The sequence below is a fragment of the Pseudophryne corroboree genome, chromosome 5 (assembly GCF_028390025.1).
Source record: "Pseudophryne corroboree isolate aPseCor3 chromosome 5, aPseCor3.hap2, whole genome shotgun sequence".
In the NCBI taxonomy this organism is placed as follows: domain Eukaryota; kingdom Metazoa; phylum Chordata; class Amphibia; order Anura; family Myobatrachidae; genus Pseudophryne; species Pseudophryne corroboree.
Genome location: NC_086448.1, coordinates 115344651 through 115372042, shown reverse-complemented (window position 1 = coordinate 115372042; position 27392 = coordinate 115344651). Strand labels below are relative to the sequence as shown.

The 27392-nt window shown below is 42.7% G+C and overlaps 1 protein-coding gene across 1 annotated transcript in view; it reads left to right on the top strand.

Moving 5' to 3' along the window:
- C5H10orf67 (chromosome 5 C10orf67 homolog) overlaps positions 1-23853 on the top strand; it is a 283761-nt gene extending 259908 nt beyond the window's left edge. The window contains exon 16 of the mRNA XM_063921592.1: positions 23602-23853. Within this exon, the coding sequence (XP_063777662.1) occupies positions 23602-23705 (104 nt within the window). The 3' untranslated portion in view covers positions 23706-23853. The remainder of the gene's footprint in view (positions 1-23601) is intronic.
- The last annotated feature ends 3539 nt before the right edge of the window (positions 23854-27392 follow it).

Genomic DNA, 27392 nt, shown 5'->3' with positions numbered 1-27392 from the left:
AAAAAGACAAGACACACACACCGTGAAAGTATAATTTTATTACATACATACACACATACATACATACATACTTACCTTATGTTCCCACGCAGGTCGGTCCTCTTCTCCAGTAGAATCCAAGGGGTACCTGTTGAAGAAATTATACTCACGAGATCCAGGGGTCCAGGCTCCTCGGGAAATCCAGGGGTAATCCACGTACTTGAAAAAAAAAAAAAACGGTGTCCCGACCACGAACTGAAAGGGGACCCATGTTTGCACATGGGTCACCTTTCCACGAATGCCAGAAACCCACTTTGACTTCTGTCTAAGTGGGTTTCTTCAGCCAATCAGGGAGCGCCACGTTGTAGCACTCTCCTGATCAGCTGTGTGGTCCTGTCCTCACTGACAGGCAGCACACGGCAGTGTTACAATGTTGCGCCTATGCGCTACATTGTAACCAATGATGGGAACTTTCTGCTCAGCGGTGACGTCACTTTAGGTCAACCGCAGGGCAGAAAGTTCCCATCATTGGTTACAATGTAGTGCATAGGCGCTACATTGTAACACTGCCGTGTGCTGCCTGTCAGTGAGGACAGGAGCACACAGCTGATCAGGAGAGTGCTACAACGTGGCGCTCCCTGATTGGCTGAAGAAACCCACTTAGACAGAAGTCAAAGTGGGTTTCTGGCATTCGTGGAAAGGTGACCCATGTGCAAACATGGGTCCCCTTTCAGTTCGTGGTCGGGACACCGTTTTGTTATTTTTTTCAAGTACGTGGATTACCCCTGGATTTCCCGAGGAGCCTGGACCCCTGGATCTCGTGAGTATAATTTCTTCAACAGGTACCCCTTGGATTCTACTGGAGAAGAGGACCGACCTGCGTGGGAACTTAAGGTAAGTATGTATGTATGTGTGTATGTATGTAATAAAATTATACTTTCACGGTGTGTGTGTCTTGTCTTTTTTTGGGTATTTTTTTAGTAGTAGTACTACAGGTACCAGCGGGCCCGTTTTTCCGTCGCATGCTGGTACTTGTGGTTCTCCAAGTACCAGCATGCGGGGGAGGCTTGCTGGGCCTTGTAGTACTGCTACTAAAAACAATATCTTTTCTTTTACAACAAAGGCTATCAGCCTCCCCATCCGCAGCCCATTGGATGGGGGGGGACAGCCTCGGGCTTCACCCCTGGCCCTTGGGTGGCTGGGGGGGGGGACCCCTTGATTGAAGGGGTCCCCACTCCCCCAGGGTACCCCGGCCAGGAGTGACTAGTTGGATTTTTGATGCCACGGCCGCAGGGCACTATATAAAAGTGACCCCCGGCTGTGGCATTATCTGTCCAGCTAGTGGAGCCCGGTGCTGGTTTTAAAAATACGGGGGACCCCTACTCTTTTTGTCCCCCGTATTTTTGGGACCAGGACCAGGCGCAGAGCCCGATGCTGGTTGCTTAAATATGGGGGAACCCCTGTCATTTTTTTTCCCATATTTCTGCAACCAGGATCGGCTCAAAGAGCCCGAGGCTGGTTATGCTTAGGAGGGGGGACCCCACGCAATTTTTTTTGAAAAAATAAGCACTTTCCCACCCCTTCCCACTGATATACATGCACGGATCTCATGGATCCGTGCATGCCTATCCAATCACGAATAAAAAAAAAAGGTCTGTTTTTTTTTAGCACTTTTTTACGAGTTGTAATTTTTCACGGCAGTGTTTGTTTGTTTTTTGCTTTGCACTTCTTAGTAAATGACCGAGATTCATACTTAAACAGCCGCGTTTTGACCGATGGTGTATTCATTCGTAATTTTTTACTTGGACTTGCAAAAAATTACGAATGCCCTCATCTCTGCCGTGATTAGTGTTTAGTAAATTACCGAGATGACACTTTGATGAAAAAACGGCATCTCGGTCAAAATCGGGAACTTAGTAAATTTCCCCCCTAGTCTATATCAGATGAATAATAGTGAAATATTCATGGCGACGCTGTCCATTAAGAGAAGTTCCCAACATGTGGCGCTGTTCCTGGAGACTCTTCCAGGAGCAAAGACAACCTCAGCCCTTTCCTAATACATATTAGGACTCTGGTGCACCCTATGGGCTGCATTCTAACAAGTGTTAGACATTATTACCCAAAATAAAAGCAGGAAAACCCCAGGTCCCAATCAGTGGCCGCTCCAGAAATGGACCAACTGCCAACCCAACCGCTGCCACACATCGCCGGCCAGGACTCACTGGCAGTTGGTGCGGCTCCCCTGTTTGAATTTTAGGCTGCGCTGCAGCCCCACCTCTAGAGCCGCCACTGGTCCCAAGCATTACATCCAGCATAGAGCCCATCGCTGTGTTTGTGTTGATCAGCGTGTTCTGTTCTTCCAGCCTGATACTGACAGCTCCTGAAACCTCTCTTTTCACTTGTGATCTTCGATGAAAGGACATAAACCAGTTTGATTTAGTTCTTGACACCACGATTACCAGCACACAGTGTAATAATGGAGTTTTACGTTTTTAAGGCAGAATGTTTCAACAATATACTGTTGTAGAATCCAGCATAGATCCTGTATGGATCTAATAGCAGCTTACATATCAGATACCATTAGGCCCTGATCACACTGAATGTGTTACTGCCAGTGAACAGCAAGGGAGATCAATTAGGGCATCCCCTTGTTAGACATACATACATAAAGATATTACATAAATATGCAACAGATATAAATAAAGTGAAGTACAAATGTTTGAAACGCATACACTCAGGAGAACTGTTTACAGGTTGAGGAAAAATTGTTTTTTTGTGGTGCATAACTAAATTATTATTATTATTTATTACCAGTTATTTATATAGCGCATACATATTCTGCAGTGCTTTACAGAGAATATTTGGCCATTCGCATCAGTCCCTGCCCCAGTGGAGCTTACAATCTATATTCCCTATCACATGTGCACGCACATACATCATGCTAAGGTTAATTTTGTTGGAAGCCAATTAACCTACCAGTATATTTTTGGATTGTGGGAGGAAACCGGAGTACCCAGAGGAAACCCACGCAAGTACGGGAAGAATATACAAACTCGACACAGTTAGGTCCATGGTGGGAATCGAACCCATGACCTCAGTGCTTTGAGGCAGTAATGCTAACCATTACACCATCCGCACTGTCCTGTTACAACAGGTTTAGAAGAGTTGAAAGGATTAAATTGTTAATTTTTTTTATTTATTAACCTCAAAGTGACACATTGATTAGAAGTTCATAAAAAAATAATAGTATGTATAAACAACCTGACAAAATAACCTAAACTTTTTGTAATATTTTTGAATTTACCTGGAGCATAACAACAATTTGATGTATTGCCATTCATGTTTGTGGGCACTGTAATCCAGCAATAATTACAAGTTCCCTTCTGCTTCACCAAGCAATGTCATCCCTACAGTAACACTCTGTAACACAGATGATTGGCATTTTCTGTTGGCAGCATCATTGAGTGCTGTAGAGATTATGCAAATACGGTAATATTTATGTCTGAAAATATGGCCCTTTGTTTTGTCTATAATCCCAGTGCACGGATGGAAGATACACAGTCATTTTATCTTTGTCTACTGTACATTACAGTCGTTTTGTTCTGGTATAGTTCAGTTACAAGTGGTCTGTTTATAAGTGTTATTCAGACACTTTCTGGTTTATATAATTTCATGAATATGTGTTTAATCTGCCTGAGTAACTTGGTGTACCTTCCTCTTATAAATGAATAGTGTCCTAAAATGACAGAGAAAAAACAAAGGAAGAGGCTGCGCTCTAGTTGGAGATACACAATAAAATATGTAGGATGTAGGGATCTATTCCAATGGCCTTGGCATTGATACATCCATCAGAGGAGCCTTAGAGAGGATTCCGGCATATTACAGACACCGTATTTCATGAGGACCTTACCAAAAACACGGGACATCCCTCAACCTTTGTTCCTCTAACGGTGCACGGGAATACAACCCACGACCGGACTCTCCAACACTAGAAAAGAGACTCCTGCTGTTTTGGACAGACATTATCGTAAATAAGGGCATTGGAACAGATCCCTACATCCATCCATTTTACCAGGGTAATATATACCTTTTTATATAGCATGTGAATTCACGTTACTAAATGTTTTATGGATGCAAATGTGTGCTATATTAATTAAATTGTCTTTTTTAATTTTATTCATTTAATTAGTATTTTATTGTGTATCTTCAACTAGAGCGCAGCCTCTTCCTTTGTTTTTTCTCTGTAATTCTGTGGGATTGATTTTCCCCTTACAAGGCTGCAGTTTAGCAAAGCATCTCGTACTCTCAGCGCCTGAATACCCTTGGTATCCTTACCTCTTGCAGTGTCCTGCAAAATGAATACCCCAAATTGAAACATTTACTTAGGATATTATGGCATCCACAAAGGAAAAATAAATGCTGCATATTAGATAAATCATAACCTTTCATCTCCTACCAGCAGTAGCCAATCCTGATCCTCAAGAGCTACCAACAGTTCATGCTTCCCAGGCCACCTGTGGATCTGTAGAATGTGTCACAGGAATGCTCATGATGTCGACACATCGCGACCGTATCTTTGCTTTTTTCCTTCTCATTCCCATAGGTATGCACTTTAAAATGAGCCATGTTGGGCTGCAATAAGCAAGTGGCCATGTTTGCAACTGCAAAATTACTCCAAATGGAGTTGTCCCCTAGGTGTAGTGTATTACCCTTACTGCAGCTTCTGACACACACACAATACAATGTGCAGACAATGGGGGTAATTCCAAGTTGATCGCAGCAGGAATTCTGTTAGCAATTGGGCAAAACCATGTGCACTGCAGGGGAGGCAGATATAACATGTGCAGAGAGAGTTAGATTTGGGTGGGGTGTGTTCAATCTGCAATCTAATTTGCAGTGTAAAAATAAAGCAGCCAGTATTTACCCTGCACAGAAATAAAATAACCCACCCAAATCTAACTCTTTCTGCACATGTTATATCTGCCTCCCCTGCAGTGCACATGGTTTTGCCCAACTGCTAAAAAATTTCCTGCTGCGATCAACTTGGAATTACCCCCAATATGTATACAAAATAATGCAAGGGAACACCACAAACCTGCCATTAATGGGACATTGACCCGACAGAAGCCTATAGGGAAACACTGGCTAGTAAAAAAAGGTGGGAAGATGGAAAATGTTGGGAAACTATTTATCAAAACAATTTTTGTGCACCACAGGCCTAGTGTCTGGACTGTCCCTCCGCTCTATTGCCTAAATTTGGAATGGTAGTGACCAAAGGCCAGAGTCTGATGAACTACTGGTGGTGCAGGCCTAAAGCCTCAATAGATCACAGACCAACAGTCAAAGTTAGCCAGCCTAAGCCCTGACTGAATTGGCCACAGGCCAGTGCTTGACTATGTTTACAGAGTTAGTGCCCATATTTTTGCGTGGGCTTTTAACGCCTGAATTAATTGTTAGGAGGCATGGGCCTATTGCTCACCTAACACAGATGTGTCTACCAGGCCCAGTTGCTGGTTTGGAAGCCCCTGTGGTGCCTCACCATCCGCTCCTCTTTCAGTTGATCCTGATCTTGATCACGGTGTCTTCTCCATTTGACTTGTCTTCCTGCTTGATTCTGAAAGGCCTAACTTTTTCCATCTTGTACTGTTGATTGTGAAGTCTGCACTGTCCTCTCCTATCTATGGATTCTTCTTCTCTGGAGCCTGTAGTCTCTTGATCTCTGTTGTTGGACTGGACTTAGGAAGAGGGAACAGCTAGCCTTGAAACTATATTAAATGTTTTCAGACTTTTGACAAATCCTTGGGTTTATTGCTGAAAACATTTCTTCTGCAAACAAGTCCCAGTTGGTTTGGGGCACCCATGAACTGGCTGCTGTTTAAGCATTCCGTAGCCTTTTCCCATAGTGCACAGTCGTTACTAATAAAATGCATCTGAAAGCTATTTCACCATTATATACTTTAGTGGTGCTTTTTCTCCCTTTCTTTTTTGTGTGCCTCCATGCTCTTCGGTTCTTATGATGGCAGCCAATAAGGTGCTTTCACTAGTACTGTGCCCGTCCTGTTTTTCTTTTATGCTGTATGGGTGGGAAATCTTATGGTAGGATTAACTAACAAAATCAGTCAACTGTGCTTTTTACTGGACAGTTTAGTCATCCATTGCATTACACTGATCGTAGCTGATTAATTTATTCACTGTTTAGGCCATACTAAGAATTCTGACCCAGTATAAATCTAGAGAATAGCCTTATAGATATCCCTTCTTCAGGACAGAAATTGTACTGGATGACTGTTTAACAAGCTTCTCTTGGATCTATGTACTCAGGAAGACCTTTCTCACAGTCCTGTAATTTGGAAGTATTGACATAGTAATCATTAAGATCCTTCTTAATGAGCAGAAAAGACACGAATCCCAAAGATAAAGCTCTTAAAGTATCAGTGATCTTTTACCTGCTTGTCAGCAGAAGAAAGCTCAAACACCAGTATCTGATGCACAGAAGTCACACATAGTATCCAAATAGATTACATTGTTTTCTCTTTCTTAACACATTCCCCCTGGTAATCTGTGTGTCTGTCTGGTAGGGGGCTGAGGACATCTCCGCCAGTAACGCATGGCAACTATCGTATCTGCAATTTCTTTCTTTTCTAAAATCTATTATTAGTGGTGGGAATAATGCAGCAAAAATAAATTCAGCACTTCTGGACACCATTAGTTGAATTTGTTTTTCAAAGTGTTCCGATCATTGCGCAAAGCGGGTAGCTATATTGTAGGTGGGATCAGTGTTCTTAAGAATGAAGCCTTTGAATTCACTAGGAATGTTGAAGGGTCCTGTATAGAAACCACTGCAAGAAGAACTTTGAATAGAAATAGTAATATACAATTTTTCCCTAATAACACCTCACGGGAGTCATAATGGACTAAGCAATGGTTTACAGGATTTGATACCTTCAGACTACGCCAGTCTTAAACTGGGTACATTCTATAAGATATATATCGTTCAATATATTGTTCCAACGTGGATCGGGACAATAGATCATACACCTTGTATAGTGTGTACCCCTGAGCTGTCGTTCATGACTGTCATTCATTTAATTGTCCCATTTGATGTGTTTCATGTCCAATAGGACGATTCTGCCGCCATCACTGTGTAGTTACATGCAGCATGTAACGATACATCGCAACATCGTACAATGGATTGTTTAGTGTGTACGGCGGATGTGATGTGTCATACATCACATTGCCACGGCACTGGTTCACACCGTCAGAAGACATGTGCCCAGCTTTACATAAAAATTGATATATCAGGCTAACACAGATAATGAACTCTGGAGGCACTTGCTAATCTGTGTTCTTAGATGAAATGAGAGTATGCTAGCGCAGCACAGTGATTGACATAAGCTGCCTGATAGTGCTGGGGTTACGTGTGTGATTCCAGAGATGCTCATATTTGTGTGAAGTTTGTATGTTCTCCTTATGTTTGTATGGGTCTCTTTCAGGAAAGGCCCATCACCTGCAAATGACATGGTATCCGGACTATAGATCTACACTAAAAAGGTCTACAGTCAATAGGTCTACCATTAATGGTAGACATGCATTAGGTCAACAGGGTCAAAAGGTCGACATGTAAAATGTTGACATGGTCAAAAGGTCGGCATGATAATGGACGACACACATATGGTAGACACAAGTTTTTTCAGGTTTTTTTTAAATTTTTTCAACTTTTTCACACTTAACATCCACATGGACTACGATTGGGAATATTAACCTGGCGAAGCAAGCCATGTGAGGGGACGTAGTACACTAATGTGACTTGTTTGTGGTAGAAAAGTGACAACACCCCCCCCCCCCCCCCAAAAAAAAAAATTGCCTAGCTTTTTTTGTGTCGACCATTTACATGTTGACCTTTTCACCCTGTTGACCTTTTCTACTGTCTACCTATAATATGTTGACCTTTGACCCTGTCAACCATTTGACCCTGTCGACCTAATGCGTGTCTGCAATTAGTGGTAGACCTATTGACTGTAGACCTTTTTTAGTGTAGATCTAATAATCTGCACCTAAATGACATTACTACGTTTGTATGATCTGCATTGGTATCCCTGGAAGTGCATGTGAGGTAATCCCTATGAATCCGTAGTACTGTGTCATGTGACACATACTGTAGTAGCTCATTGTCATGCTAATCGGATCTCAACTGCTTAGGAAGCAGACACAGATTTGGAAGATAATATTAGATCACAGCTGGCAATCAGGGGAGGCTATAAAATAGCATACTCGCATACCCCAATTATGAACAATCCACATTACCACCTTACTATTCCTTGTGCAGATGGATGATTCTAACATATTATTAAACATGATGTAATTCTTCTAACCATTTCCATTAACTGGTATTGTTAGAAGATCAGTTGGCATTTTGACTGTGCATAGTCCTTGTATTCCAGAACTTGTAGACAATAATGTCAGTCATTGTTTGACTGGACTTTCTCCGTTATTCTGTACACATGGATGTCATCCAAAAGTTTTCCAAGATTTGCACTCATCCAAACCAATTTAAGGAGAGAAGAATAAAGTTATTCATTCTCTGTCTGGTCAAGGCCAAGCGGTTACTTGTATATGTGTATCTGCTGAGGTGCCTCAAGATGTCCCAATAATGTAGAACTCTCGTGCTGATCCAAACGCACATACACATTCATGGCACTGTATCTATCAAATCGGCTTTTGTTTTGTTCTCCATTATAGGTCTCCTTAAAGTTAGTTAGGTTCAAGCATTGTCCTCTTCATTACCAGTTTGTCCAGTTATTGTATTCTGGCCCAATAGTTGACCCTGATTATGGCAACCAATTTAGTACCACTTTAAATCTGAACCAGCTGTTTATTATTTATTCTGTTATCTACAGTTCTGGCTCCTCCTCTAGTTCCCATCATTTCGCCTGCCCATTTATTGCTGATCTTTGTCACTACCCTCCATAATGTGCAGGTGAAGCTGTCTAAACACTGCTGTTTTGATCATCAATTTATCAGAACTGATGTGCGATGTGTTTACGCCTTCTAATCACAAACTAATCTGAATATAATGGGACCTGACAGAGGAAGAAGGAGAACGGCATTGAATGATGACCATCATTGCCTTTTGTGTGGGTTCATCATTCATTCAACCTGGAATTGTTGGGGTCTAAACTATATTGCCATCTGGTAAATTGTATCACCAAGATGGTAATTGTATCTTTGTAGTTTGGCCACACTGTTCTGTTGTCCGTTGTTCATGCATGCACCATACCATGAGATTGCCTAACCCACTGTTACACTCCATAGCTCACTACAGTAACATGAAATAAGCAGGCTTAGATATAAGATCAGATTTACTAATATACATAATAGGAGCTATGGGTGTGGCTGATACCATCTGGCATTTAAATTGTAAATATTCCTATATACATAATTTCTTAGTTTAATTGCAGTTACAGTTTACCCTGTTACCTGTGTAACAAAGCTAGCATTGTGCCTTTCCTGTGTGATCCCAGAACCCACAGTACAAAGGTGCCAGGGTACAGTGTAAGCTACAGACATGCAGTACACCTTGGTCAAGTCAGGATGGGCTAACAACGGGCAAAAGGGTACACATAAATACACATAAATCTGGTATCCTCGCATTCAGCAGCATGGTTGGTGTAGTGGTTAGTATTAATGCATCACAGCCCTGAGGTCCTGAGCTTAATTCTTGTCCAAGATACTCTCTGTGTGGAGTTTGGTTGTCCTGCTGTATATGTATTTGCGTGTGTTTCCTCTGGTCGCTCCGGTTTCTTTCCAGTTCAAAAATGAAGTTGTAAAAAGGGATTAATTATGGGATCTCAGCAGTCAGGAGGCCGACGCTGGAATCCCAGAAGCAAGCGCAGCGAGTCCCCTCATGGGCTTGCTATGCTTCGGGACCCGGTGGCGAGCTTTGCTCGCCACACTATTCTATTTCCCCTCGGATGGTGGCGTGGACCACCAGCCGAGGGGGAATATCAGGCTTCTGTTGGGATTCCGGCCGCCAGCATTTACACGCCTGTCGGAATTCCGGCAACGGGATCCTGAATGCCGGAAACCCAACAGGCGGTATATTGTAAAAAGGGATACTGCCCGTAAAAAGAGATTCAGTATGGGATCCGGCGGTCAGTAGACTGATGACGGGATCCTGACGATACCTGTGAAAGTATTGTACTTATGCCCGAATGCTGAGCCGGATGCATCACAACCTGCACCCAGTATTTGTACCAGCTTCCAGAGTACATACTAGTGATGTGCACCGGACATTTTTCGGGTTTTGTGTTTTGGTTTTGGATTCGGTTCCGCGGCCGTGTTTTGGATTCGGACGCGTTTTGGCAAAACCTCACCGAACATTTTTTGTCGGATTCGGGTGTGTTTTGGATTCGGGTGTTTTTTACAAAAAACTCTAAAAAACAGCTTAAATCATAGAATTTGGGGGTCATTTTGATCCCATGGTTTTATTAACCTCAATAACCATAATTTCCACTCATTTCCAGTCTACTCTGAACACCTCACACCTCACAATATTATTTTTAGTCCTAAAATTTGCTCCGAGGTCGCTGGATGGCTAAGCTAAGCAACACAAGTGGCCGACACAAACACCTGGCCCATCTAGGAGTGGCACTGCAGTGTCAGGCAGGATGGCACTTCAAAAAATAGTCCCCAAACAGCACATGATGCAAAGAAAAAAAGAGGCGCACCAAGGTCGCTGTGTGACTAAGCTAAGCGACACAAGTGGCCGACACAAACACCTGGCCCATCTAGGAGTGGCACTGCAGTGTCAGGCAGGATGGCACTTCAAAAAAATTGTCCCCAAACAGCACATGATGCACAGAAAAAAAGAGGCGCACCAAGGTCGCTGTGTGACTAAGCTAAGCGACAGAAGTGGCCGACACAAACACCTGGCCCATCTAGGAGTGGCACTGCAGTGTCAGGCAGGATGGCACTTCAAAAAAATTGTCCCCAAACAGCACATGATGCAAAGAAAAATGAAAGAAAAAAGAGGTGCAAGATGGAATTGTCCTTGGGCCCTCCCACCCACCCTTATGTTGTATAAACAGGACATGCACACTTTAACGAACCCATCATTTCAGCGACAGGGTCTGCCACACGACTGTGACTGAAATGACTGGTTGGTTTGGGCCCCCACCAAAAAAAGAAGCAATCAATCTCTCCTTGCACAAACTGGCACTACAGAGGCAAGATGTCCACCTCATCATCATCCTCCGATTCCTCACCCCTTTCACTGTGTACATCCCCCTCCTCACAGATTATTAATTCGTCCCCACTGGAATCCACCATCTCAGGTCCCTGTGTACTTTGTGGAGGCAATTGCTGCTGGTGAATGTCTCCACGGAGGAATTGATTATAATTCATTTTGATGAACATCATCTTCTCCACATTTTCTGGAAGTAACCTCGTACGCCGATTGCTGACAAGGTGAGCGGCTGCACTAAACACTCTTTCGGAGTACACACTGGAGGGAGGGCAACTTAGGTAGAATAAAGCCAGTTTGTGCAAGGGCCTCCAAATTGCCTCTTTTTCCTGCCAGTATACGTACGGACTGTCTGACGTGCCTACTTGGATGCGGTCACTCATATAATCCTCCACCATTCTTTCAATGGTGAGAGAATCATATGAAGTGACCGTAGACGACATATCAGTAATCGTTGGCAGGTCCTTCAGTCCGGACCAGATGTCAGCACTCGCTCCAGACTGCCCTGCATCACCGCCAGCGGGTGGGCTCGGAATTCTTAGCCTTTTCCTCGCACCCCCAGTTGCGGGAGAATGTGAAGGAGGAGATGTTGACGGGTCACGTTCCGCTTGACTTGACAATTTTCTCACCAGCAGGTCTTTGAACCTCTGCAGACTTGTGTCTGCCGGAAAGAGAGATACAACGTAGATTTTAAATCTAGGATCGAGCACGTGGCCAAAATGTAGTGCTCTGATTTCAACAGATTGACCACCCGTGAATCCTGGTTAAGCAAATTAAGGGCTCCATCCACAAGTCCCACATGCCTAGCGGAATCGCTCTGTTTTAGCTCCTCCTTCAATGTCTCCAGCTTCTTCTGCAAAAGCCTGATGAGGGGAATGACCTGACTCAGGCTGGCAGTGTCTGAACTGACTTCACGTGTGGCAAGTTCAAAGGGTTGCAGAACCTTGCACAACATTGAAATCATTCTCCACTGCGCTTGAGTCAGGTGCATTCCCCCTCCTTTGCCTATATCGTGGGCAGATGTATAGGCTTGAATGGCCTTTTGCTGCTCCTCCATCCTCTGAAGCATATAGAGGGTTGAATTCCACCTCGTTACCACCTCTTGCTTCAGATGATGGCAGGGCAGGTTCAGGAATGTTTGGTGGTGCTCCAGTCTTCTGTACGCGGTGGCTGAATGCCGAAAGTGGCCCGCAATTCTTCGGGCCACCGACAGCATCTCTTGCACGCCCCTGTCATTTTTTAAATAATTCTGCACCACCAAATTCAATGTATGTGCAAAACATGGGATGTGCTGGAATTTGCCCAGATGTAATGCACGCACAATATTGCTGGCGTTGTCCGATGTCACAAATCCCCAGCAGAGTCCAATTGGGGTAAGCCATTCTGCGATGATCTTCCTCAGTTTCCGTAAGAGGTTGTCAGCTGTGTGCCTATTCTGGAAAGCGGTGATACAAAGCGTAGCCTGCCTAGGAACGAGTTGGCGTTTGCGAGATGCTGCTACTGGTGCCGCCGCTGCTGTTCTTGCTGCGGGAGGCAATACATTTACCCAGTGGGCTGTCACAGTCATATAGTCCTGAGTCTGCCCTGCTCCACTTGTCCACATGTCCGTGGTTAAGTGGACATTGGGTACAACTGCATTTTTTAGGACACTGGTGAGTCTTTTTCTGAGGTCTGTGTACATTTTCGGTATCGCCTGCCTAGAGAAATGGAACCTAGATGGTATTTGGTACCGGGGACACAGTACCTCAATCAAGTCTCTAGTTGGCTTTGAATTAACGGTGGATACCGGAACCACGTTTCTCACCGCCCTGGCTGCCAAGGCCTGAGTTATCTGCTTTGCAGCAGGATGACTGCTGTGATATTTCATCTTCCTCGCAAAGGACTGTTGGACAGTCAATTGCTTACTGGAAGTAGTACAAGTGGTCTTCCGACTTCCCCTCTGGGATGACGATCGACTCCCAGCAGCTACAACAGCAGCGCCAGCAGCAGTAGGCGTTACACTCAAGGATGCATCGGAGGAATCCCAGGCAGGAGAGGACTCGTCAGACTTGCCAGTGACATGGCCTGCAGGACTATAGGCTTTCCTGGGTAAGGAGGAAATTGACACTGAGGGAGTTGGTGGTGTGGTTTGCAGGAGCTTGGTTACAAGAGGAAGGGATTTAGTGGTCAGTGGACTGCTTCCGCTGTCACCCAAAGTTTTTGAACTTGTCACTGACTTATGATGAATGCGCTGCAGGTGACGTATAAGGGAGGATGTTCTGAGGTGGTTAACGTCCTTACCCCTACTTATTACAGCTTGACAAAGGCAACACACGGCTTGACACCTGTTGTCCGCATTTGTGTTGAAATAATTCCACACCGAAGAGCTGATTTTTTTAGTATTTTGACCAGGCATGTCAATGGCCATATTCGTCCCACGGACAACAGGTGTCTCCCCGGGTGCCTGACTTAAACAAACCACCTCACCATCAGAATCCTCCTTGTCAATTTCCTCCCCAGCGCCAGGACACCCATATCCTCATCCTGGTGTACTTCAACAGTGACATCTTCAATTTGACTATCAGGAACTGGACTGCGGGTGCTCCTTCCAGCACTTGCAGGGGGCGTGCAAATGGTGGAAGGCGCAAGCTCTTCCCGTCCAGTGTTGGGAAGGTCAGGCATCGCAACCAACACAATTGGACTCTCCTTGGGTATTTGTGATTTAGAAGAACGCACAGTTCTTTGCTGTGCTTTTGCCAGCTTAAGTCTTTTCATTTTTCTAGCGAGAGGATGAGTGCTTCCATCCTCATGTGAAGCTGAACCACTAGCCATGAACATAGGCCAGGGCCTCAGCCGTTCCTTGCCACTCCGTGTCGTAAATGGCATATTGGCAAGTTTACGCTTCTCCTCAGACGCTTTTAATTTAGATTTTTGGGTCATTTTACTGAACTTTTGTTTTTTGGATTTTACATGCTCTCTACTATGACATTGGGCATCGGCCTTGGCAGACGACGTTGATGGCATTTCATCGTCTCGGCCATGACTAGTGGCAGCAGCTTCAGCACGAGGTGGAAGTGGATCTTGATCTTTCCCTATTTTAACCTCCACATTTTTGTTCTCCATTTTTTAATGTGTGGAATTATATGCCAGTATCAATAGCAATGGCCTACTACTATATATACTGCGCACAACTGAAATGCACCACAGGTATGGATGGATAGTATACTTGACGACACAGAGGTAGGTAGAGCAGTGGCCTTCCGTACTGTACTGCTATATATACTGGTGGTCACTGTGTCAGCAAACTGCAAAACTAAAATGCACCACAGGTATAGAATGTAGATGGATAGTATACTTAATGACGACACAGAGGTAGGTACAGCAGTGGCCTTCCGTACTGCTATATATAGTATACTGGTGGTCACTGTGTCAGCAAACTGCAAAACTAAAATGCACCACAGGTATAGAATGTAGATGGATAGTATACTTAATGACGACACAGAGGTAGGTACAGCAGTGGCCTTCCGTACTGCTATATATAGTATACTGGTGGTCACTGTGTCAGCAAACTGCAAAACTAAAATGCACCACAGGTATAGAATGTAGATGGATAGTATACTTAATGACGACACAGAGGTAGGTACAGCAGTGGCCTTCCGTACCGTACTGCTATATATAGTATACTGGTGGTCACTGTGTCAGCAAACTGCAAAACTAAAATGCACCACAGGTATAAAATGTAGATGGATAGTATACTTAATGACGACACAGAGGTAGGTACAGCAGTGGCCTTCCGTACTGCTATATATAGTATACTGGTGGTCACTGTGTCAGCAAACTGCAAAACTAAAATGCACCACAGGTATAGAATGTAGATGGATAGTATACTTAATGACGACACAGAGGTAGGTACAACAGTGGCCTTCCGTACTGCTATATATAGTATACTGGTGGTCACTGTGTCAGCAAACTGCAAAACTAAAATGCACCACAGGTATAGAATGTAGATGGATAGTATACTTAATGACGACACAGAGGTAGGTACAGCAGTGGCCTTCCGTACTGCTATATATAGTATACTGGTGGTCACTGTGTCGGCAAACTGCAAAACTAAAATGCACCACAGGTATAGAATGTAGATGGATAGTATACTTAATGACGACACAGAGGTAGGTACAGCAGTGGCCTTCCGTACTGCTATATATAGTATACTGGTGGTCACTGTGTCAGCAAACTGCAAAACTAAAATGCACCACAGGTATAGAATGTAGATGGATAGTATACTTAATGACGACACAGAGGTAGGTACAGCAGTGGCCTTCCGTACTGCTATATATAGTATACTGGTGGTCACTGTGTCAGCAAACTGCAAAACTAAAATGCACCACAGGTATAGAATGTAGATGGATAGTATACTTAATGACGACACAGAGGTAGGTACAGCAGTGGCCTTCCGTACTGCTATATATAGTATACTGGTGGTCACTGTGTCAGCAAACTGCAAAACTAAAATGCACCACAGGTATAGAATGTAGATGGATAGTATACTTAATGACGACACAGAGGTAGGTACAGCAGTGGCCTTCCGTACCGTACTGCTATATATAGTATACTGGTGGTCACTGTGTCAGCAAACTGCAAAACTAAAATGCACCACAGGTATAGAATGTAGATGGATAGTATACTTAATGACGACATAGAGATAGGTACAGCAGTGGCCTTCCGTAATGCTATATATAGTATACTGGTGGTCACTATGTCAGCAAACTGCAAAACTAAAATGCACTACAGGTATAGAATGTAGATGGATAGTATACTTAATGACGACACAGAGGTAGGTACAGCAGTGGCCTTCCGTACTGCTATATATAGTATACTGGTGGTCACTGTGTCAGCAAACTGCAAAACTAAAATGCACCACAGGTATAGAATGTAGATGGATAGTATACTTAATGACGACACAGAGGTAGGTACAGCAGTGGCCTACTGTACCGTAATGCTATATATTATATACTGGTGGTCACTGGTCAGCAAAACTCTACACTGTACTCCTCCTATATAATATTATACTGGTGGTCCCCAGTCCCCACAATAAAGCAGCACACTGAGCACAGATATGGAGTATTTTTCAGGCAGACAACGTATACTGGTGGTCACTGTCAGCAAAACTCTGCACTGTACTCCTGCTATATAATACAGCTGCTCCCCAGTCCCCACAATTAAGCAGTGTGAGCACAGATATATGCGGCACACTGTGAGCACAGATATGGAGCGTTTTTTTCAGGCAGGGAACGGATAACTGGTGGTCACTGATCAGCAAAACTCTGCACTGTACTCCTCCTATATTATACAGCTGCTCCCCAGCCCTCCCCACAATTAAGCAATAGTGCACAGCACAATCAAGTTCAACAATAACGGAGAGGACGCCAGCCACGTCCTATCCCTAACATTTCCAATGTACGAGTGAAAATGGCGGCGACGCGCGGCTGCTTATATAGAATCCGAATCTCGCGAGAATCCGACAGCGGGATGATGACGTTCGGGCGCGCTCGGGTTACCCGAGCCATACGGGAGAATCCGAGTATGGCTCGGACCCGTGTAAAAAGGGTGAAGTTCGGGGGGGTTCGGTTTCCGAGAAACCGAACCCGCTCATCACTAGTACATACACCCATTTTTGTTAACTTTTGTTTTTCAGAATCTCTTTATTTGTACAAAGTAGGATATAGTAGTGATGAAAAATATCTGGTCTGGTGAATTTGTACAATATTTTCTATAAATGTTTAGAAAGACACAAAACCAACACAAGAGTTAGAGTAGGTTCAACTTTATACAGAATGTTGCACTTAGGACAGGGAAGACCTGGTGGAGGGGGAGGGTGTATATCAGATTGTGCGTACCTTTCAACATGACCCATTCTGGGAGGGACAACATTCTCTGTACCTGGACTTCCCTTTTAATATATGATTGGCATCACATGTGTTGAACTATTTCATTGATAAAAAAAAGGTATTTCAACAAAAATGATTATAATCATAAATTAAGAGGGAAGTCCAGGTAGAGAGCATTTTGTCCCACCTGGGATGGGTCATGTTGGGAGGTATGGCTTGTGTATATTAAATATGAACCAATGGTGTATATTAGATTTAAACTAATAGTTTAATAAGGCATGGGTACTGTTTATATCTGTGCCTTATAGAGAGACACAATTATTTTATAATGTTTTCTTGTAGTGGAACAAAGACAACGTAAGCTTAAAATACACATAGAAAAATAAAATCTATAATTTATCTTGCAAAAATGCAATAGCAGCAGCCTCTGTGCTACTAACACACTAGACAAGAACGCTCTCATAGATAACAGTTTACACAGGACCCTGACACCCAGGTGGGAGGAGGAGAACCTGGGATCCCTTCTCTCCCCTCTGCTCACATTCTGGCAGCCTGGTTCTGCTGCTGCACAAGAGGGAGAACTAGTGATGTCAGTGTGCTCTGGCTGTGGGGCCCCTTGACAGAGGGGGGCCGGGGTACAGTATGCCCATCTTTAGTCCTGCTTCCTGTCTTGTAAGTCTGTATAGTCATGCTTTCTCCCCTGAGTGTCTGTGTGTTAGTCATGATGCCTCTCCATTATGTCCATGTGTTACCAGTTTTGAAGTCGATATTGCTAGAAACATTTCTAGCCTATTAGATCACTAGAAAGTTAACAGCAGCACAGTGTATTTCAGCTCAATCTTCTCCTGCATGTACAGGCAAGTTTGAAGGAGTAGAGCTTAGGCCAACCAGGGCCATTGAGACAGCCGCTGGGCCATGGTACAGAAGGGGGCTTGGACAAACTGGGGGTTTCCCTCCAGGAAAAAATATGTAAAATACTATGCTGCAAAGTAGGACATTTGTCCTCCACAGCTGGCCCATGCCCCCGCAGGCTACTCCAAGAGTCCGAGTCCTGAGGAATTAGTACCCGCATCCCCTATCTTGGCGCCCCTGAAGCTAACGTGTTACCTTAACTTTAATTATCAGCTCTCCACATTTAGTATAGTAAAAGGTGTATTTTGTTGTATCCTGTCAGATGCCTGCAGCCCCCATAGGTGGCAATGGGGGCTTCACAGAACAATATTTATAATGATGAGAGTCGCAGGCTTATGGGCATTGGGCTAAAAGTATATCTGAAAGATGGCAAAAAAGAGACCTACACAGGCAGGGCCGTATTAACCCATGGCCGGACCCCTAGACTTTCAGGTATTTCGGGCCCCCTCTGGCATTTCAATCTTTCACCCCACTACAGCTGACATTTTGGAAGCAAACTTTCTACTATCATCTACACTTTCAGTATTCACACGGACACCAATATCCAGATGAAATAAAGTCTGCTGACCTCTTCCCTCACAGACCTCGTTCCTCCTTTTATTTTCTCTTTAGAAATAGCGCTAGTGCGCTATTGGTCCACTGTAAACACCCCCTTCCCCACCCACCACCATTGTCTCAAGACAAACCTCAGCTGACTACGAGTGTGCAAAGTGCCTTTAACCACTGGAGCCCTATGGCTAACAGTGCCTCAGCAAAAAAAATGACAGGTCCCTAGTCCGTACAGGGCCCCTAGGCTTCGGCCTAATTAGCCTTGTGGCTAATACAGCCCTGTAGACAGGCCAGTTTTCCCTTGGTCTGTACCGGCATGTATTCTTATCCAGTATAAATATGTCAAAATACAGAAGGTGAAAAACCATGATAATTTTCAATGGTCTAATTATCTAATTACAGTTTTCTGAATAGACCCTATTTTATTTTATTTGTTGGTTATTCTTTTTTTTTTAATTTATCACTTTATGAGTGTTATTTAAGCAACTTAATAACCAAGATAATCTAAGTACAAGTATCTTCTTGTGACACTATTGATATAACAATATTTTGTCTTTAGAAAATGCTATTACTTTTTTACTATGTATACAGATGTTTAGCACCATATAAATGACAGCAACTAATGTTTATAGCTAGGAAAAAGGGGCTGTTCTATTGCCTTTGCAAAATTTGATTATTTTTTTTTATATTCCAGTGTTGGCTCCGCTAAATATATATAAATGAAGGAGTCACAAAATGCAATTAAAGGAAATTAATGTTTAAGAATGTTAGTGGACACAGCCCTCACGCCACTTTAATTCTTTCCTTTCATATAAATGATGAGTTAATCAGGCTAATCTGACACATGACATGAGATTTGCTAAATATGCCATTTTATGAACCAGCTAGCCATTGAGTCACATTTTCTTTGTCTGGTGTATTAAAATACACAAGAGCACTTTTATTGACATGTACTTTTTAAAGTTTTGTTTTTCATTGTCCACCCTTTCCCTGTCACTTATTCACAGAGACGCAGACACACATTGTAGTCCAATGTAATGATACTAGTGACTCTTTAAATGGAGGTTTTTTTTTTTATTCACACTTCACCATGAAAAGCAGAAAAGGCTCTTTGGCCGTGGCCATACAAGCATAATAAATTGTATATGTTTGCAATACTGAATGCACATTGCCCATATGCTGCCCGGCATAGTTACATGAATAAGCATTTACCAAATCAGTCCCACCGCATTAAACAGAAAAACAATCTTTATTCATGGTAACTTATCAGTTTCAATTAATCAAACCTAACAATGGAATTTCTGATGGGCTTAAGCGACGAGAAAGCAATAGGTCATCTCCAGGGCACTCTTGTAGTGTCTTTGTGTCTTCGGATTCAAACAAAACCACATCGGACCACGTAATGAATTACGTAGAGTTTTATGATATCATCTAGTTTTATGTTGTGTTTGCGTATGTAGTTTAGTTTAACCCAGACTCCTGTTAGATGATTGCTGTAAGAAGTCTGTTACTTGAAAGAGAATAAGATACTGGCTGACCATTCTTTCAGAGCCACTGTGCTGCTATGTGAATAGCATTGTGCAGACCAGTGGTATTGAAAAGGGGTAACCATTGGCTTGATTTGGTTACACGGTTTAGCAAAGCACTCCCTCCCACTGCCTTTAGGGTCTGTGAAAGGTCTGTGACCTGTTTACAAGAGGAAAATGAAATGTCATGTCGCCCCTCCCAAATGGGAGTATCTGCATTCATTTGATCAGTATAAAAAATGATTGGGGATGGTAAGATCAGTGCTTTTGAATTGCAATTTATAGTAGTTTACTAAAATTCACATTGTTAACACAGAAAACGTGGAAGTGTTTCTTTCTAAATTGTATTACCTGTGAAATGTCATCAGCCTTACGGTACATGGCTGCTGTAGCTGTTAATGTTGTTTCAGGGTCATATATACATCCTCCGCATTAAGATGTATATTGGGTTCAATTTATCACTGGTATAAAAAGATAGATAGATAGATAGATAGATAGATAGATAGATAGATAGATAGATAGATATGATTCTTTTTATTTCACTTTAGTTTAGTAATTGGTATCCTAATTGTATACTGTATGTCTTATTATACACTCCTCAGTCTGTGGCTCAGCATTATTTTATCTCAGATTTTTCATTTTATATTGTACCTCTATGGACACAAAAAAAAATGTTATATATACAATATATAATTATATATATATTCCTGATTTGATATCAAAATGTTATTGCCATTAATTATAACAGTGACCAGACACAATCTATACCATTTAGAAGATGTCTGTAATTATGACTTTTATTTCAGGCAATTATACAATCTAATGTTCATAGCTGAATCATCAAACTGAGCTTTGGGAGGAGAGAACCACTTTGCTGCTTATATTCAGTTTTTAATTTTCTATTTATTTTTGCGTGTTTATTTTGTTGTTTTCTCTTTGTTTGTATCAAACATACATTGGCTATTAGTGCAGCTTGTAGATTTGTTAAGGCTTTTCATTACTACAGTACATTTTTGTTTATTTTTATATCCACTTATATTTCTATTTTTCTTCCTCATTCATTGGACAATTATTGTTGATCACAGCAAGAGACCTGTCTAGACTCTGACTTATTGTCCCTGAATGTTAAGTCAATAGAGCAAACTCGGACCGAATTCATCAAAGGTTTTTCCGCATGGTTATTGACCATTTGTACCAATTGCTGCAGCTCTTTTGGCTTGAAACCACATAATTGTTTGTTATTTAAGCATAATGATGGCTAAAATACCAAAGTGATCTTTACATATAAAACATAACCTGCTATTGAAGATAGTTTTTAGGTTTATATGTACTAGTCTGGTTAGGGAGTAAGTGATACCTATCAGTGTAAAAAATCCATAACCATATGAAATTTCTGGTAAAATATATATATATTTTTTTATCTTCACTGTTGGTGGCGCCACAAGGTGTCCACAACACCATATGCAGATTAAGGCTGGGTACACATTAAACGATCTCGAGATCATGGCCAACGACACACATGACAGGACGAGATGTCAGTCATCCTTATCGTTCACCCGCATGACATCGTCTGCTGGGTCAACCCATCGGCTGTGCAGCACAGCAGATAGGACGACCAACATGGAGAGCAGGAGTGCACGGTAGTTGGTACACACTAACCAATGTGCACAATAAAATGCACAATATGTCATCCAATCCGCAGGAATTCTTTGATATGGAAGTGAAAGGAGGTGACCAGAGGAGAGGAGATGGCAGGAGGGGGTGTGGTCAGAAGGGAGGTTAGATATGTTCAAGGTTGTGGAGCATTTCAGTTTTTTCTATGTGGAAGAGGAGGAGACAGTGAAGCAGTTTGCTTAGGTGGGGAAGCCAACGCAGAGTGGCAGGAGTGGTAAATAGTATGCCTGGCAGCATTAAGAATAGACTAAAGTAGGGAGTGGTGCGTAACAGGAAATCCAAACAGGAGGAGTTTGTAGTAGTCCACGTGTGAAGTGGCAAGTACGTGGATGAGAGCATTGGTCGTATCCATGGGGTAAAAAGATTCTGATTCTAGAGATATTGAGAAGTGGAAATGGGATGACTGTGAGAATATTGTGGGCAGTGAAGTTGACGGCAGTGAACTTTGAGGACAGAGGAGATAACGGACCAGTGGGGAGGAATCCCTGTATGATGAAGGGGTGGGGGGGGGGGGGGGGTGACAATGAGGCTTTTTTGGACATTTTGAGTTTGAGAATGTGCTGGGATGTCCACAAGACAGTTACAGATGCAAGAGAGGATGGAGGGGGAGAGGTCATGAGAGAAGAGGCAAATGTTTTAGGTGTTATCTGTGTAGTAGTGGTAATGGAGGCCAATGAATCTTAAATGAGGAAGTATAACTGTAGAACAAAAGGTGGCCCAGAACACAAAAACAGACCCTTTAGGGGAACACTGATAGGGAGATGGGTGAAGGGAGTTAGATTTAAGATAGAGATGGAGCATTTAGAGAAGCAAGAGGTAATCTCTCTGTCATATAGATGAAATGTGGTTCCATGGAGCTCTGGTGATTGCAGAGCACAGATAGCACAGGACAAGCGTAGGTGGCATGGCCATTGTGGTTAAGGGAGCATTTAATAAGCATTTGAACTGGTTCAACCATTACACTTCTTTATAAAGGGCTTTCTTCTCAGCTGTATGGTTCCCAAGAAATAAAAGTAAAGAATGATGGGAATCTCTTCTTATAAAGTGAACTATTTGTCCATGAAATCTTTTGCATCATATAAAACATATACAGATCTCAACCAAATATTCCTCACTGCCCAATGTCCAACCCTTGGACTAATATTTGTCCAAGTCTAACAATGAAAGTAAACCTTGCTTAGGTTCTAAACCAAAACTCTTGCTGCCATTTTTTGTCCTACTTTCTTAAGAATACTTATTATCTCTAGTATTATAGTTGAGACCCCACTAATGTGGTACATGACTTGGCTCACCAGGGCCTTAAAGTGGGGAAGAAGTGTCAGACCTGCCTTGGATGGAACTCTTCCAAATTCATCATTCATGTTTTTTAATTGTAATAGAAAAACTTGACTGCTACAATCATACAGTATCTGTGTTTCTGAAGTCCTGTCTGAAGTGTCAACTTCATTATGTTTTGTGTTTCTACTTTAGACTTTTCCTGTGTTCTCAGGAGCACTGTGCCATATATAGAAAACCAGAAACACAGTCCATGTGTGTGGCATCCTTCAAAGATGGATAAATTTCATATGTTATTATTTCATACGGTCTGCCCGTGCTAGTAAGACCTTTACTGACAATAATAGCACTGTTATTATGGATTAGTTTCTGTTAGCAAGCCATCATTGACTCAGCTTTTATTTTTGCCCAGTGTATAAACCGTTAATCCTTTTAGTTGGTACTAAGGCTTGCAGGGAGAGCATGTCCATGTAAACCCTGCACAACAAGGGGTTTTACTAATCAAATAGAATGTGCAGCAAGACTGACAGGCGGATTATCCTGCTGCAATAAAATGTAACTCCTTTTATTATTTTAGAATTGCAGGTGGTTTCTGACACTGAAGACGATATGGTCGGGGTCCCCCCACTGCCCCCTCCACCTTCTGACAGAATGAAAGAAAATGAAGTGATAAACTTGTAATCATTCATCTCCAGGATGGCAACATCTTGGTAAACATGACGTCATCAAGTTGTGAGACCGTAATTCTCTGGATACCTTTCCGCAGAGCAACTTATTAAAATGTTTGTTCTAAAAATGACATTTAGTAAAGAGTGCAATGTGACTTGGATGTTGATGCTCTTCTGTAATAATATGGTGCAAATTACATGTTTTGGAACATTTAGTTACGATTTACCAGGATAGTCCAATTTTTTACCTCTTGAAAATAATTTTTTATTTCCTAGAGTGTAGATTACTAATGCAGCACTGAGATTAAATTGGTTGTTCAGCCTACCGGAGGAATGCCTGCTGGCAAGATTGCAGTATCTGTCAGTGATCGAGGCACAGGAGATTGGAAGCGATGTGGACTTCTCAAGGAAAGGTGACTCTTGGTCAGATCCAACGGTGTAACTACTACTGGTGCAGCACCAGATTCAGCTAGAATCTTCTACCTTCTCCACCAAATGGCACCGAATCCCCCAGCTCTTTCCCTCTTGTAACTTATGTGGCAAGATGGCTCCCAAATACAAGGGTCCAACGTTACCCCAAAAAAAAACACTTTTTTTGTCTCTAAAGGGCTGGTCATATTAGGAAACTAGAAGCTAAATGCTATAATTTCATCTGTACATGTACCAAGTAAGATATATTTATCAGAGTGTAGAGTTACCCAAATACATATAAAAAGTAAAAAATAATTATATAAAAATACAATTCCTCAACGATAGTATGTAGTAGAAGACCTGTCCGGTCCATGAATATACGAGGGTTGAATGTTCCCATGAGTTTGGTACCACTTAGCAAAAATATATAAGACATTGGGGCTGATAAGTGTAGGTGTGTACATACCCATATGACACTGGCCACTCCCACACAGCACTAATCACACCCACATGGCACTAGCCATGCCCATGTGGTACTAACCACACCCACACAGCGCTGGTCATAGCTCCTCCACATCTCACAATAAGCCCTTGAGCATTTTCAGCCCAGGCCCATTGGGCCATGAATTCGTCAGTGGGTCAAGGTAAGCACTTGGGAGATTTCAACTGAAATTCACATGATTGTTGAGTCAGCAATAGCCGCCCTGTGTGTTGGCTTAAGCTGGCCATACTCATATGGTGATTTGTTTGATTTCTGCCAACTGTGCCGGACATCAGCACATGGTTGGCACCAAAACAACTATCCAGACTCAAAACAAAATTTGATTGGAAGAATTGTTAATAGGCAGAATGAAAAGAAATCTTTTTGTCTAAGGACGTTGGCTTGTTCTTGGACACCGGTTGACCACAAACTGTCAGTGAATCCAGAGGAGAACTTTAAAAAACAAACTTTTTTAAAGGGCTGGAATCTTCTACACTACTTTCATGTCTCTACTGTGTCTGTATGGAGTTTAGTACTGTGTCATGGCTGTGGCCATTATCTTCACTAGATGTGCACAGAAAAATTAGCTAAGATCGTCTCCATAATTGGTGATAATGTACACTGCCAAACATTGTGATGAAGTCCTGGGGATGTATTTATGTGACTGGTGGTCAGGAGACCGCCGGTCACAATACCAGCACCTACATCCCGGACCCTAACTATCCCGATGGTCAGAATGCCAACCAACAGGGACTATTCCCATGAGAAACTAAATTTACCCCTCATAAAGCATACCAGGGCCTACTTGTAGTAGTAGCAGATGGTTTTTGGACTTCACCAAAGATGTAGCTTATCAATTCACTAGTCATTTTTAATATCACTGAGCCAAGAGGTACATGATGCCTCATGCCTCAGTGATGTAACTGGAGTCTAATGAACTGTTTGGTTGAGTGTTGATTGATCCCACAAAACTTCTGCCTCTATTCTGCAGTGTGGATACACTTTAAATGACAGCCCCACCCAACCTTACTGTACACATCAAGCTCATGGAGGAGAGGTAGTGACAAGGTCACACCTGACACAGACAGGTATTAGGAGTGCATCTTGACCATGGGGAGCCCTTGGGGAATGAGGGACTCGAAAAAGAAAAAAAACAGCATAACCCAGTAGTTCTTAAACTGTGTGCCTAGGCACCCTGGGGTGCTGTGAGGTTCTTGCAGGGGTGCCTCGGGCTGGTGATCCAGGACCAAAACAAATTATTTATAGTCAAAGTGATAGGCAAAACCAGTGCTAGTCTGCCAATCATAAAACATGTGGACAGCTAGAGCCACAACTATGTCCCCCACCATATAACTGACCCTAAGGATGACATTTAAGCACAATTTACTTATTTTAATATTTATTTTCAATTTATCAATAAGAAACTTTTGGACTACAGGTGCCTTGAAAAAATGCTGATACTCTATGGCAGGCGTTCCCAACCACGGTCCTCAAGGCACACCAACAGTGCAGGTTTTAGTGATATCCAGGCTGCAGCACAGATGGTTAAATCAAAATAACTGAGCTACTAATTAAGACACCTGCGCTGAAGCCTGGATATCACTAAAACCTGCAATGTTGGTGTGCCTTGAGGACCGTGGTTGGGAATGCCTGCTCTATGGTGCTGTGATTCAAGTAAGTTTGGGAACCTGTGGCATAACCTATTTACACCATCCTCTCCCAGACTACTCCTCCTTTCCCACTAGGCCACAGGTTCTCAAACTCGGTCCTCAGGACCCCACACAGTGCATGTTTTGCAGGTCTCCTCACAGAATCACAAGTGAAATAATTAGCTCCACCTGTGGACCTTTTAAAATGTGTCAGTGAGTAATTAAAACACCTGTGCACTTGCTGGGTTACCTGCAAAACATGCACTGTGTGGGGTCCTGAGGACCGACTTTGAGAACCACTGCACTATGCAATGTCTAGACCAGGCATTCCCAACCGCAGTCCTCAAGGCACACCAACAGTGCAGGTTTTAGTGATATCCAGGCTTCAGCATAGATGGTTAAATCAAAATAACTGAGCTACTAATTAAGTCACCTGTGCTAAAGCCTGGATATCGCTAAAACCTGCACTGTTGGTGTGCCATGATGACCGTGGTTGGGAAACAATGGTCTAGATCAGAGGTTCTCAAACTCGGTCCTCTGGGGCACACACAGTGCATGTTTTGCAGGTCTCACAGAATCGCAAGTGAAATAATTAGCTCCACCTGTGGACCTTTTAAAATGTGTCAGTGAGTAATTAATACACCTGTGCACCTGCTGGATTACCTGCAAAACATGCACTGTGTGTGCCCCCGAGGACCGAGTTTGAGAACCTCTGGTATAGATAAATCCATGATATTCTACAGAATTAGACACCCCTGAGCCCCGGTATACTTTAATGGGGCATGCTAAATAAAATAAGCATGTTGATAATTGACCTTATGCTGCTAAATAAAACTACATACAATATATGGAGTGAGCTATAACACACAGCAGCTATTGTTACTCCACAGCAAGCAGACTCCTTCCAGCCCTCATGTCTTGTACCCGTCCCTACAACAGGGTTGCCTTAGAAACCTGTTTAACTTTCCTAAATAAACTGCTATATATCAACACCTTGTTCTGGTAGTCTCTGCATCAATTACAGTTACACAGTTTGGCGCTTCTTTCAAATTTCTTTCCAAAGAAAGGAATTTCCCCCTTTTACAAATGAATTGGCTTAATTAGTAAGTAGATTAATGGCAATTGCTGGTGAGTCGGTTTCCAGCAGAGTTAAACCAGA